General features: G+C 38.1%; 1 protein-coding gene across 1 annotated transcript; it reads right to left on the bottom strand.

Annotated features, from left to right (window-relative positions):
* Positions 1-817: 817 nt before the first annotated feature.
* Positions 818-14,604, bottom strand: WDR88 (WD repeat domain 88). The gene is made up of 11 exons (XM_074158199.1): positions 14,497-14,604; positions 13,766-13,876; positions 12,066-12,154; positions 10,148-10,211; positions 9,520-9,658; positions 8,498-8,627; positions 5,808-5,992; positions 4,429-4,511; positions 2,816-2,884; positions 2,333-2,425; positions 818-955 (listed from the first exon to the last, which is right to left on the bottom strand). Exons 1-11 carry the CDS (start codon positions 14,602-14,604, stop codon positions 818-820), a joined length of 1,209 nt encoding a protein of 402 aa, XP_074014300.1.
* Positions 14,605-15,136: the final 532 nt, after the last annotated feature.

Consider the following 15,136-nt stretch of genomic DNA (forward strand, 5'->3'; position numbering starts at 1 on the left):
CACAGCTTGACTGCATTCCAGGCTGTCACATGCCCAGTTCCAACTATTTTCCCCACTTTAAGTTCCTTTTAGAAAGAAATGTTTAAAAGGTTGAAAACACTATCTTTAGGAAAAAGACTTCCAAACATTTTGAAACACTTAATCTTTTACTAATTGACATTCTCACATACCCTGAATAGCTGTAATCCTCTCAGGGCTGCTCCTAAGAAAGGGTGAGCAAAATCCCATGCTCCTGCTGGAGGGAGCCTTTAGCACTGAGAGCTGGTTTGTGCTGCATCACCTCAGACACGAGCCACACGTTTCTCTCGGTGCCTGAAAGCTCCTTTACAGCATTTTTGTAAGCGGTATGGCAACAAATTAGAAAAAAGTTCATGGACTTATTCAAAAAACTCTTTCTGATGTCCCCTGACAGCAAAGATTCTTTGCGTGCCATGGTGAAGAAGAGCAGTCATCTAAGGAACAGAAGGAAACCTGTCAATAATTTAGATATCCACATATTTTTCTTCAGTAAGTTGAACTTGGAACTAGTGTATTCATTTAAAATTGTTTAAAATTTCCCAAAGGACAAGTCAGTGATTCCATTCTCTAGTACCATGCAGCATAAATAGAATTTGTACTCCTGGGGGTTTTATTCTTTACCTGATACATCACAGCTATTTGCTGAATTGGTACAATGTAATTTATTATTCTTCATGCAGAATACTGCGGTAGAGCAAGGTCAGAGAAAAGTCTTAGCTTCATATGTGCATTACAGAAAGACGTACAGACACTCCATTTATGCATAAATGTGTTACCATCCCAAGACTGCTAGATTAATTCAAAGGTCAGGAGAAACAGGAGGTGGCAATGGCAAGATTTGTCTCACTGGAGCAGACAGACGGCAGAACACACACCTGGGTACCACCTCAGAGTCACTACGCTGCAGGCACAAGAAAGGTTTTTCACATTCTTCGCACTGGTGTAAATATAACAAAAAAAAAGGCTTTTCAGTTAATCATCTGTGACAGATGTATACATATAGGCACAAATATACCCAGGCCTGATTTTTGAGATGCACGGAGTGCATATCGCTGTCATGAACTTGACGCAGATACTGCTGCTCAAAACTCATTCCTGGGAAGAATGGCTTGGAGGTTTTTTCCTGAATAAAACTTTATTTTATGTGAACTCTGACTTTATTTTTTTCAGCTGTTGGCTGTTCGGTCTGGGTGATAATCACTAGGTGGTTTGGGGCTTTTTTTCTTTACTGTTTTTTTTACCTGACCGTTATCTGACTAAAGGAGAAATGTAGAAGGAAAAATTTTAAAAAAGGAAAGGAAAACCAATATATAACAATAATTTTAGATGAACTATGGACCCACTGTAGTCAATACAAAGTTTTTCTGCTGACTACAAACATTTTCATTAAGTTTAATCCACTTCTATTAGAGTCAACGTAACATTGATTCCTAGTTCACCACTTGTGAAACTATTTACCGAAACTTTGAGACATTTTTCTAATTGCTTGGTATGCTTTAAGTATTGCTAAAATGCAGAAAAAAATCCTTTCCGGTACCAATTTTATTCTCAAATTTCTGTTAATTGACACTTTTAGGAATGTACACATTTTCACTGCTAGCACATTTATAAAACTTACTTAAAAAGCTGTACGCATTTTTTGAGTACATCCTGTTTAGCAAGAAATTCTCATTAAAATATTATAGACATAATAATAATAAAAGTTAGTTCTTTTTTGTGCAGTTTTACTTAGTGGTTATTGACAAGGAGAAAAATATACACAAGATCTTGCAAATCCACTACAAAAAACAATTGAGGGACTGTAACAAAAAGCATGTTTCAATGGCATCGAGTTTGTTAATGTTCTTCTTTCCTAACATCTATCTATAATTCATGTTTTAGAACACAGAATACATGCAGTCCCAGCTTTAAAAAGACACTCCTCAGAATTCATATAAGCTGATTTATGTCCAGGAGCACATGAATATTACCTGCCATGATTTAGTAATACTCCTGTATAAGTGGCCAATTACTCTGCAGAAGCATCAGGTGTAGAAAAACAAAATATGTTTATTTTTAGAAGTACACATATGTGGCTCTGTTTTCTAAAAATAAAAGTGCACCTTTATACGAAAACTGGTGTCCCTACCAAAATCAATTTAAAAAAGAACTGTTATTTCTACATCCCACTCCCAAAAAAGGATTTGCGAATCTTGCCAAATAGAGAACAAACACAGTTTGTGTTCTCAGCCTAGAAATCTGACAGCTTTCCTTTAACATTCAGATTTTCTTTCTGAAAAAAGTATGAGGTGTGGTTAAAAAACAAAGTGAGAACCTGAGCAATTTTTGAGCCTCTTGCTTTTCCGCTTTCTGTCACTGAAGGAATATGATCCATCTTTTCAATATTCCACAATCTCAAAGTAGAATCCTAAGAAAAAGATGCAATTATTTTGAGGTATTTGCATATTATGAAGAGAGTGATTTACATCACTTCCATAAGGATGAAAACTCATCAGATGAGCCCTCTCAAATATGAGCGCTAAGCTCTCTCACATTTAAATACCATGTCTTTGGAAACAACCTGTAGCAATCTTAAAACTGCCTGCACATTTTAAAATAACCAAAATTAAATATGCTTATTAAATTCTTTTAAAGATTTTCTGTAACTACTTGAGGTAAATACTGATTACAACTTAGCACTTTTATGAACAACTTCACCATTGTTAAATTTCATCCAAAAAAAGCTGAAAACAAGGGATGAAATCTTCACATCCATTTATAAGCTAGCTCCTGAAACCACATCAGGAAATAGTGTTACCTTTGAGGCTGAAAGAATCCATTTCTTGTTTTTGCTAATTGCAACATCTGTCACCCAGCCCCAGTGACCCTACAGTAAAGCAAAATTTAACTATAACACAAGGAAAAAAAAACTTTATTTTTATTATAATAAAAAATACTATTTGTACCACAAATACATTTTGAAATGCAGTGAGAATATTCTTATCTAGACTATCTCATGTCCAGTGAAGAAAAAAGCATTGCTGTGAAGTTCCTACTTTCCTACATAAAGCTGAAAAGAGTGGCTGTTACGATCTCTGGTACCCAGATCCCAGTTGTAGCTCTCAGAAGAATGACAGCTATAGGTTTAAGCTACATTTAAGCATAGGTCTTTTCTATTTTTTTAAACAGTTTAATAAAGAACTGTAAAGAGAGATTTGACTTATAACACTCATTACCTAAAAAAAATCTTGAGGGTGTTTATCACATGATAATGGAGGAAAAATGCTGTGGGAACAGCCAGCAGCTTCCCCCAGTTTTACAGGAAGGAAGCAGACTGTGGGAGCAGCTGTATCGGACATCCCCCTTCTGACAACAGCAGCACAGCCCATTTGAGGCCAATGGCACTGCCTCGGCATGAGAATAGAAAGAGGTGAAAACCTAAATTGAATTATTTATTCCAGCTAGGGAGGTTATTCAAACAGGAACGGCATTAACACATAAAATTCCTAGAGTTTAGGAAGGCATGGTGTAATTTTAATAGACAAATGCCACACCTGAGAAATACAATAGAAAGATTAACATACAGTTTTCCAGCACAGAGTAGTCATCAAACGTGCACACATAGAACGTGGGGTTTACAGCACAGACTTTAAAACGTGTTTTTAAATTTAGTTATGAGCCCAGAATATAATTATACCAAGGCATGGATACTAAACTGGAATTCTCCATAGTTACAAAGATATTAGCATTTAAACAGATGCCTTCTTTTTTTATGGGAAACTGAGTTAGTTACAGTGATTGCTGTGAGCTGGGAAATCTGCAGTAGCTGTATAACGTAACGCCCCGATGCTGGTGCAGAATGTGTACTGTTAGTGCTCAAAAGGTTTAATCCATACAGCTCCCATGGAGGACCATCTCCCATCGCTATAAGCAATAATGTAAACTGTGTAACCCAAGGACTGAGCGCAGCTTGACAGCCTCAACACCAATGGTTACTTTTTTTTTTAAAGCTTCCCTTTTATAGTGTACTGTGGACATAAGCAAGGATGTAAAATACAGATATACAGGAGTGTGGCATTTCAAAATGAATATGTGCACTATCCAGGCTCTTGTTACTTGCTGGAAGAAACTCCCTCCTAAAACATAGGTACAACTCCATTCGATATAGCCCTTGAATGAGTTGTTCATAAAAAGAGAAATGTAATAGTTTATTAACAACTGACTCGACAAAGGTAGTATTCTTTGTAGCTAACTGTGTAAGAATATACTGTTCTAGGAAATTAAATTGCACAAGTCTGGGATATATTCCTGCCTGTACCTAAAAAGGATGGGCAAGGGTATTTGTCAGATAACGAAATATACAATGCTTTTAAACCAGTAATACATGTTACACCTCCTCATCAAACTAGTGACCAAATAAGAGCTTGGTACCTTTAAGCTTAGCTTTTTAGAGCCTGCCTCTGTATCCCATACAGCTATAGTTTTGTCATATCCGCCAGACACAACAAGTGATGCTGAAATATAAAAGCAGAATAAAAAAAATTATGACAATGAGTCATGCCTTAACAAGACAGCAGAAGTTCCTTTTGGCTACTTATTAATGTTCTTAATTTTTTAAATATTGATACATAAATTTAGCAAACACACAACTGAGTAGAAAAAACATACATGAAAATTTTGTTGACTTAGATAATAAAGCAGATACCTTGTTTAAAAATTAAAATATAGAGAATACTTTTAGAATTGTTAGGTCAACTGGGAATAAAAGCAAAAAGTGTGGGAAGCATGCTTTCAGATTCCAATACTCATAGGCCTATCTGCATTTGTGTGTCTTCAAGCCACGGGTACATTTCGCCCCCTGCCCCGAGTTGCTACTTATTTAGTTATTTGAGTTGCCTGACTCAGAAGGCACTGTTTGGGTACGACTGCAGATTAACGCACTGTCAGCAGTTCAGGAGTCATCTTTACTGGAGTATTCAGGTGTGAAGTTGCAAGAGAAAACAGCCGATGAGATCACATGTACAGAAATTCGTATTAGTCCATCCAAGTGAAGAGAAGCTGTTTCAGCACAGTAGGAGTTACTGCAAGTAACAGTAATTTCATGTTGTGGGGGGATGAGGAGTTCTCTATGATCTAGGGAAAGTAATGGGCAGTAAGAAATAGCTCCTCACTACCTCCACTCAGATATAGGTAAACTGGAGAGTCTGTTTATTCCTCCTATTCATCTAAGCGTTAAGGATACATGAAGTTCCAGGTGCCTGATTGTCTTGCTATAACTCATAAGTATCATCTGCCTTGAACATGGTAGTTTACATGCTCCATCAGTGTAGCTGAGAACACCCATGAAGTTTTCCAGAAGTACGTTACGAGCATACGGTGTTTGGGCTGTGAAGTAACATTACTTTTAGGGGTACCAGCACAGACATACACATTTTCCTAATTACTACAGATCAGTACCGTATTTACTGAACATGTTTTTTCAACTAATGTTAGGAGAATATCCACTAAGTGCTAAATTAATCTTTAGCATCGTATTGTGCTTTTACTCCATTATGATTTTTTTATTGTATCTCTTGATGGGTATATCAATTAAGCAAGTGTTCCAGTTGCCTGGTTAATACAGAACACAGACCATCAACTTCAATTTACTTATTTACCTGGACATCATTTTCTCATAATTAAACATGTTATCTTGAAAATGATTAATTAATTAATTACTTACATGATTAGAGTGGACACTTGTGGTTCATCTGAGATGTCCTATACATAGGTATTGAGATACTTCATGCACCAGTATTAAGGTAACTCACCATCTTGGCTAAAAAAGCAGGAACTAACAGAACCCTCATGTCCATGGCTCAAGGAAATGGGTTCATGACACCAAAATTCTCCTGTCTTTATGTCCCATATTTTTAAGCTTCTGTCCCAGGATGCTGTGCACAAGTAACTACCATCAGAGGTAAAGCAGCAATCCGAGATAGCATTGCTGTGTCCCCTGAAACGCAGATGAAAAACACAGGAAGAGCAAGCTTTTGTAACCAAAGAGCCTCCTGCAACACTGAGCACCCTGTCGCCAGCCAGTAAAGCACCGCAAGCATGGTCTGAATTTTAACCACATGAATAGTTCTGTAAAGTCTCTGGAGCTGCTTACAGCCTCACAGCCAGCAGGGGCTTAAATCCCTTGCTGGGCTAGGTCATGTTGCAGGATTGAACCCTCGCTGCTAAGTGACAAGTGACCAGCTATTCTGCTTTTGTTGAAATTGTTCAGCAGCTAAAACAGAACCACATTTTACTAAAAGCAAGTTACCAAAAAAGCCACCCGTTTTTCACTAAATAAACAGCATACATCTATCTCAGCATGTAAATTTCAACTCAAACATTTAGAGGAAAATATTGAACAATTCCAGATTAAAGTCCAATTTTGGAAGCAGGGATATCCATCAGAAAAGAAATCTGCATGTTCCAGCACTGGGCGAGGACTCTAGTGCTTCCTGAAATCTGCAGTGGGGAAAGGATTATGAGCATCTCTTACAGGAAACAATGCTGGAGTCACTGCAATTTAAAAGAAACATTACAATCTTCCAGATGGAATTTCCCATCCAAAGTAATGCCTAATCCCTCAAAGACAATTTTATTACAGTGTTTAAAGGCAGACTCTCTCTCTGATTATTGTTTTAAGAATTCAAAGCTAAATTGGTTGAGTTTATTTAAAGCCATTGATATTTTTAAGGTTTGATTTGACATCTCTATTGTTGCATACTTCCTCCTTAAACTAACAATATCCTAAATTGACATAATGTTTTTACTGTATTACTGACTTCAGCGAGAGATGTTAAGAGTTTAGCACATGAAGGCTCTGAGCAATGAGGCTCAGAGCACATGAAGGCTCTGAGTACATGAAGGATACTGAGCAATGCTTCTGGCACTGGCACCACCTTCTCCAAAAGCATATAAGGAAAAATGATCTGGAAAAACCACCTGTGTACTCAGAGAGTGGCCGTAACTGGTTCACTGTGAAAGTGAAAGTACGTATTGAGCTGGGACTCACAGCATTTGTCCTGAATCCAGTCCTATTTCATACTGCCATTAACAAAGTAGATAATGAGATAAAGAGTACAGAAATGAAATGAAGCCAAAGAGGGTCTGCAGTTATACAAGGGAGGAGATTAAAATTCAACATTATCTTCACAAATTGAAGAAATTATCAAGAAAAGGGCTACAACAGTCTCTATAGGAAACAACACTGTCATCGCTGCAGTTTACAGGAGTCTTTAATCTATTATCTAATATGCGTGCTGCCTGATCAGGTCAATTTTGTCAAGTCTGACATTCTGTAGTAACATACAAATAATCAGCTGCGCAGACAAGGGGTGGGAACAGTGGACTACATCACAGTTCTGGAAAAAAAAAGGATGCAATAAACAGTGACTCCTCTTCACCATCACGCTGTCAAAAAAGAGTAAATGTCATCCCGGGATGTATGAACAGAGGCACATCCAGAAAGAAGCATGTAATAATAATTAATTTCTGTTTATTTCCAGTTAGAGGGAATACTGTTTACATTATGGGGCTATATAATTCAAGAAAAATGTGGGCTGACTGGAAAGATCTCAGAGATCAACAAGAATGGTCAGTAAAATAGGAAATAATAATTAAATATTAAATTAATAAGGATGGTTTAATCTACTGAAAAGATGACTTGGCAGATATAATAAAAGTTCTTGGATATATATAAAAATGTAGAAGAAAACAAGGGAATAATCTGATCTCCCTGTCTGCAGTGGATCTAAACAGAAACAGGTGAGCTCAAGCTGCAGCCAAAATAGTCCACCTTAGGAAAATCCCTCTGATGATGAACACAGTGAGGCAACAGAACAGATGGTTTGGAAGCCTGTGAGGTCTCCACTGGAGCTCATGAGGAGCAGAGCGCATCATCCTGTGGTTGCTCTGAGGCCCAGGAATTTTATGATCTGGTTGCAGTGCAAAGCTTAATTATCACAAAATATTCTTTAAGAACTCACAATTATTTATCAGTCCCCAACATCTAGATGTATTTTCTCATTTTCCTGTGTATTATTTTTGCTTCACTCCATAATGTTTTTAAGGACTTGACTATTCTAAATATTTTATCTCTTCATTCATCAATGATGATACATTTTTCCTAATTAGTAGAAATCAGAACGTGGAGTTTACACTGCAGTACCATATTGCATATGCTATCTTCTGCCTCTATGTATACCCAAGAACTTAGAAGCTCTAAAAAAACCAGTACTAGAAACACTTACAGTCATCAAAATATTATTTTTCAATTATTTGCAGCAGGAAGTTTGAGTAGACCACTTTATTCACACTTTCTGTATATGTCATTTGCTTGCATAGTAGTTTATTTAATTCAACAAATATTGTTCACTTTCTCTAGTACAAATCAGCATAAATTTCACTGGTAATTGTAAAAGCAGCAAATATGCCATGCATAATTAACTATAGTACTGTTTCTTACTCGTTAATTGTAATTGAGGCGGATCGTGTTGTCATATCCCATAGCTTTATGGTCTTATCATATGATACTGAAGTCACTCTTCGGTTATCAGGGTGAAAACAACATCTTGTGATTGTCGTTTTGTGATGACCTAACACAAAAACCATCAAGTGACTCTATTAGTTATTTTGAGTAATTACATCTGGATGTCAGAACACAAGTCTGAAAGGCAGAACTACCCACAACATCTATGCATCCATTTCCAAATCCCTGTCGTTTCTAAATTGCAGTTTCGCTGGCTCGGGCTCCTCTCCGCGTTACTGCAGACAGCATGAAACACCGACCTGTACCCAGGTGCCCAACAGACACAGCTCATGTACAATTACGTGCTGTCCTGTTGTAACTTACTTCTCTGCTCCATGCCTGAAAATAAGTCTGGAAGTGTGGCCCCGTAATGCCAGTAACAGTTAACTGCTCAGACTCTTAGGCAGCACTCAAGCAGGTAATTATACTTTAAGAATGCAAATAGCTCCATTAAAATAATGTAAACAAAATATGTCCTGATAGTGTCACCTAACAGAGACAGTTCTAATGAAGCTATTTCAATCCATTTGGGCACTTTTTATTTTTAAACGCAAATGATTTTACCATCAGGCTCTGATTCACAGGAGCACATTAACCATATGCTAATTTAACATTTGTTAGACTGCTCATATATTCAAAAGCTGATTCTGCAGGAATGGCAAACTCCCTGACCTGCTGTCCCCAGTGGAAGCCTCATGGGACTGAGGTCTCACTAGTGAAATTACCTTCAAAGGGAAAGTATGCTTCAAAAAAAGAATCACCGTTGGTCTAATTTTAGCCCATTATCTCCTTTTTATAAACCTATTCTGAAAAATACCAGGTTTAATGTCTTATGAATAACTTTCTTTTGCCTTTCTGAAATGAGGATATTAGAACTGAATTAATTTTCTCAATTTTTTGTAAGAAATAAAAAAAAAATAAGAGCTGCATAAACAATACGTAAAAGTAGTAATTCTTACCTTGGATACGTGTCAGTACTGTTGCACTTACTGCATCAAAAACAGATATGGAATTTCCTTTGTCTGAACCAGATACCACATATCTACCATCACAAGAAATATTACATGAAGTTACAATGCCTTCATGTTCTACTGTCCACTAAAGAGAAAACAGAAGGTTTTAGAAACGTGCTTGAGGGTTAGAGAGGGTTTTACAGCAGACTTTCTATAACCTGTAAGCAGATTCAGAAAGAAGGCTTTTGATATCACTTTGTTTTGGTGAAAGCTGACAGATGTCTTTATATCCAATTTTTCTATTTTTGCATAAGCAATAACTTAAAATTAGACAAAGCCACCCTGTTCAAATCCTAAAATGGTAATTTAATCAATCTGAAATGTATCTTCTGAGACAAGTTATTATTATCATACCTATCTGTATCTGAAATAACTGAGACATGTTCAAGAGACTTACCCAAGATCAAGCAATTACCAGTACCAAAACTAAGACTAAAAATCAAGCCCACCAACCCTAAGTATATTGTACTGTGCTAAAAAAGAATATTTTGTTTTCTTATTTAACAATAACAAAGCAATAAACCTCAATTTCACAGTTGTACCTCCTGCAAGAGGCATTCAAAAGGATACATACAAGCATTTTTCCTGTTTCCATATCCCAGGCCTTGACAGTGTCATCATATGATGATGTTACCACTCTAAAAATGATGTTAATGAAAACAGCGATCAATGTTCTCACTTAAAAGAAGGTATTTAAAGAATAAGTGACAACATTTAATTATGACAATGATTTTACATCCTCACACGCACTAATTTAAAATAGATTTTTAGGGGCTACCGCAAAAATTATTGCATAGCTTAGCTGAAAAAAGGATTATTTATATTTCAGATAGAAACTAATAATAACAATGTCACATATATAGTTTTCAGTGCAAGCAGTCAACTCAATTTCATTTCATCCTTTACAATATATTTAATTATTTCTCACGTTAGAATAATTTTAGAGCCATTATGATGTCTTTTCTTTAATGAATGTGCAGTGCTCTTGTCAGCAGGATATTTTGGATTTTCGGTGATTATGTTGCTGGGTAACCCTGTACCACAAACACTGCTCTGCACAAACACAAAGCCACATTAGACAACAAAGCTATTCAATAAAGTTTACTAAAACTGGCAGGTTTCCATAAAATGGGAGGTCAAAAATTTTTCCCTCACGTAGTTTTATTAAAATATTCCCAAATATATAAAGTAATATTTATATTGAAAGTCACTGGATGTAACAAATATTTTTAGTACCATTGTGGCTTTTTATTATGACAAAGTTCATAAACTGTCACTGTTAGGCATTTTGCCTAGGAAACTCGATGCATCAATGTCCTAACAACTACAAATACAATTATATTATTAAAATCTTTTTATTTTCCCTGTATGTGTATACTTCCTGCAACCAACACCATCTCTTCTCCTAAACAGAAACACGTAATGTAAAAGACCACATGAAGTTTCTGAACTGGTAGCATTTTCGATTGGAAAGTGGTTTCCAGGGCCATATACAATGGCATTTTCTTGTTGTTTAGCAATTTTCAAGAATATACAGAATTTCTATAGGCAGCGTATGTGTGTACTATTCAGTGATCAGAAAGCTAATCTGTCAACTCTACAATCTGATAAAAAAAATATTTAAACTATGAACTAATGATAAAATATGCCAGAAATTGTACTCCTGGAGGCACCGCATGACCTACTTAACTGAATGTTAATATATGCTGCAGTTGTTTTAATTATTGTGTCCAGAGATTGACACTGGCTTAAGATGCATGTCTTCTTTAATTGACAAGACAGGCTTAATGGAAAGGCTATGGAATATTAATAAACAATACACAGAGAAGAGGTCCTTTATGAAGGTATAAATCTCACTGACAGATGAACCCCCGAACCTCACAACGTTGTTCTTTTATACAAGACATATATATTTATATACTCCTTTCATAACATATGGCAAAGACAGACTTCCAGTGCCGTGCAACTCAAGAACAGTATTAGACAAGTTCTTTGCTGTAAAAGAGGCCATAATCTATCAGAGTATTCCAACATGCAATTTAGACAATAGATTCCTGTTTAATTCAGCAGACATCATATGCAAAGCAGAAAAAATTTAAGAGCTCCTATACAAACTGTAGGTGAGAACTAGGTGAGATTTATGGTAGTTCATGTGGATAGAGGAGTCTGGCAGTAAAGGGTCTGTCAGCAGAGTATGGACAGCACAAATGAAAGTGCAAGGATGGAGAGTGGAAAAGTAGGAGCGTATGGAGGGAGGGAGATGTAAGAGAAAATTATAACAGAGTGACTTATCATGGAGCACAAAAGTAAGCAAAAGAAGTTTGACTTTGAAGTAGTACAAGTTAGGAAACCATAGGAAGGATTGGAAAAAGTAATTTATTTGTTCTAAATTTTGTACTAAGTGTTTCCACGTGCACTGAAATTGAGCCTTGAAATCATGAAACCATCACTTTTTACTTTTTTTTTAATAAATTAAGATAGAAAATGGTCACCTTCTGTCATCAGGAGTCAAGTTGCACTCAGAAATTGGGGCGGTGTGTGCTTCTTCAAAAACTTGAATAGGAAAACCTTTCTCAACATCCTTGAACAAATCCAAATAAGTTTGATTAAGAAGTGCTTTGCTAAATTGTAAAAACATACAAAGCATCACAAAATAAGAGAAAACAAAACTTGTGAAATCAGTAGTTAGTCTTACTTTAGTTACTCTTACAATCTCAGACTCTCTATTCCTTCTTGTCATTTCAAGACTGACTGAAACAGGGTTCTTCATCTATTGCACACAGACTTGTATTTAACTCCTTCTCATCACAATAGTTTTCACCAGAAATTTCTTTAAAAGCGTTCTCCTTAAACTCTCACATCCACATCCATACCTCAATCCTGGCAAGTCTTTCTTCATAAACTAATACATGGCTTCCCATTTTCGTTCACATAGTTAAAACTCATGCTCTCAAGGCCTGCCATTCCCATATCAATTACTGCAACATTGTTTTCTTCACAAATGCACTCTCCCCATATGCAACGCTCTTCCACAGATTTCCCTTTGCTGTCCACATTATGTCATTCCCTGTTTGTGTTCCCTCATCGATTCCTCGTTCTCAGTCACAAATACAAGCCTCTTGTCTTCAAATACAAAGCTCTTTGTGATTTATCCCAGGTATCACCTCCCTTCTGCCTTACCTTTGATGCCAGCCTTTGTCACTCAGTCGCTACATTTTCAAAATTTGAGTTCCCCTTTGCTGTCCTTCACGTTTTGCAGGAGTCACCTATAAATAACTGGAAATCTCTCTCGTAATACAAAATCCCACTTCAATGTCTGTTTTGTGACTCCTACAACTGCAGATCACTGAAGTGCTGAGAAGATGACCCATACTGCATTACTGGTTCATTTACCATAGAATCATCCAGGTTGGAAAAGACCCTTAAGATCGAGTCCAACCGTTACCCCAGCACTGTCCAAACCACCCCTGACCCATGTCCCTCAGCACCACGTCTGCCCGGCTTTTAAATACCTCCAGGGATGGCGACTCCACCACTGCCCTGGGCAGTCTCTTCCAAGGCTTGACAACCCTTTGGGTCAAGAATCTTTTGCTAATATCCATCCGAAACCTCAACACAGTGCAATTTGAGGCTGTTGCATTTCTCCATCAGCTTCTACCTACTTAGTCTGTTACACAGAGAGTTTTAAGTGATTTCAGGAAGGGACTATCTTTTTATCGTATGTGTATAATGTTCAAAGCATAGTGCAGCCCTAACCCATGAGTAAAGCCTCAAAGTTCTTTAGTAATACAAATAAAATATGAATCAAGTTTTACAAATGGATCATGGTGCCTGACTGTAAACACCAAAACAAAAACACCAGGAGGACTGCTGACATGCAGAGTAACTCACACATCAAAGCATCACAGGATCAGTCATCATACCTTCATCTAGGGAAATAATCTTCTATTTCCATGATTAACTCGGTTATTTCAATTAGATTTTTGTTTGCATAAGTACCAAGAGGTTTCAGAATCAGAATAGGAATTTTACTATTTATCTGTGACTGCAAAAACATTTACAGCTGCTATTTTTAAACTAAGTAAAATATCTGCAGAGGGCTCCTTGATGATTCAGTCTTCATGCCTGTATAACATTCCTTCGATTTCAGCTTTATTTTTTTAAATTTGTTGTTGGTGCATTCATAACATACCCAGAGCTTCACCGTTCTGTCGTAAGAGCACGAAAGTATTTTTGTGTCTTCAAAGCAAAAATGGCAGGAGCTCACAGCATCAGTGTGTCCTCTCAGAATCTCAAAAGGGATCTGTAAAGGAACAGAGCAAAGTTTAGGAATATTTTTCCTTCAAATTATTTTTGACAGCTTAGTCCACAAGGGGGAGCATGAAAGCAAGAACCGGAGGATAATAAAAATTTTAAGTTCCACTTGTCGGGGAAGAGTTCACATCCTCTCCTGGGCACTAGCCTGGAGCAGGTCTACCAAACACGGTTGAGAAAGACAGATTCGTGGATGTGGATTTTATTTTTCTGGAGGGGAAGAGAGGTTTGTTTTGGTTTCCCAATTCCTCTTCCTCTCATGAAAAGTAATATTTATCTTTAAATTTCATGAAGTCTCTCTCCAGTCCTTCAAACACTTGTTTCCTCGACTCTGGCCCATCGCAGGGCAGCACATCGAGCTCCGAGACCCCTCGTTTTAGCCACGACCGTTCCAAATTTCATCAAAGATAATTTTGAGAAGGCTTTTCCTCAGTCATTTAGGAGTCTGCTGATGACTTCCCGGCACGCGTTTGTGTGACCAGACCGAACAGAACGACCAGCCGCCGCCATCAACCACACGCGAAGTGACAGCGCTTGCCCCCCCTCAGCTTTCAGAGGCCCGACCTCCCCCGGGCGGGCACGGCGCCTGGCCTGCCCCGGCCCTCCCGCCCCTCCCTGCGCCGTCGGATCGCAGTCGCCCCAGCGCCCCTCGGCCGAGGAGGGCGACGGCGGAGACGGCGGGGCCCGGGGCTGCCCCTGGGCGCTCCCCGCCGCCATGGGCCGCGCGCGCTCCCTCAGGCGGCCGCCACGCCCCTCTCCGCCGGCAGGACACCGGTTTCGATCCCCCTCCCCGCGGGTTCCATTCCCCTCATCCCGGGGGGCCGCGGGTTCGATCCCCGGGCGGGTCGGTCTCCTTACGATGACAGAGGCAACCTCGCGGCCAAATTTCTTGGTTTTGCTTTCCTCGCTCAAATTTTTTTGTTGACGTGGCCTTAAAACCTGCACAATCGGTGTCAAGCCGAGGCTACTGTATCACCTTGCTGACATCGAGAGCTGTCCCAACTCTGTGGACACTGAAAAACACATCTCATCACAGCACTGCCACCTACAGCAGTGAATTGCGGTTTAAGGCTTTTGCTCGTGATTTTCAGCAGGAATGTTGTGTACCCTCTGTGCATCTATTTTAACAGCCTGATCATGCAAAAAACTACTATTTCATAGTTTATAATAAAATAATTAGGTACGGTACCAATTGCTATTTAAATGTACTGCACAAAAAAAGTAAAAATGGTATAAACAGTTTTCACTG

Source organism: Numenius arquata, chromosome 13 (genome assembly GCF_964106895.1).
Source record: "Numenius arquata chromosome 13, bNumArq3.hap1.1, whole genome shotgun sequence".
In the NCBI taxonomy this organism is placed as follows: domain Eukaryota; kingdom Metazoa; phylum Chordata; class Aves; order Charadriiformes; family Scolopacidae; genus Numenius; species Numenius arquata.

Coding starts and splice junctions, on each gene's coding strand:
- WDR88 (XM_074158199.1), bottom strand. CDS start 14,604: ATGGCGGCGGGGAGCGCCCAGGGGCAGCCCCGGGCCCCGCCGTCTCCG. Junction 8,628..9,519: donor AGTACTGACACGTATCCAAG/GTAAGAATTACT, acceptor TTTTTGTGTTAG/GTCATCACAAAACGACAATC. Junction 956..2,332: donor GAGGCTCAAAAATTGCTCAG/GTTCTCACTTTG, acceptor TATTTACACCAG/TGCGAAGAATGTGAAAAACC.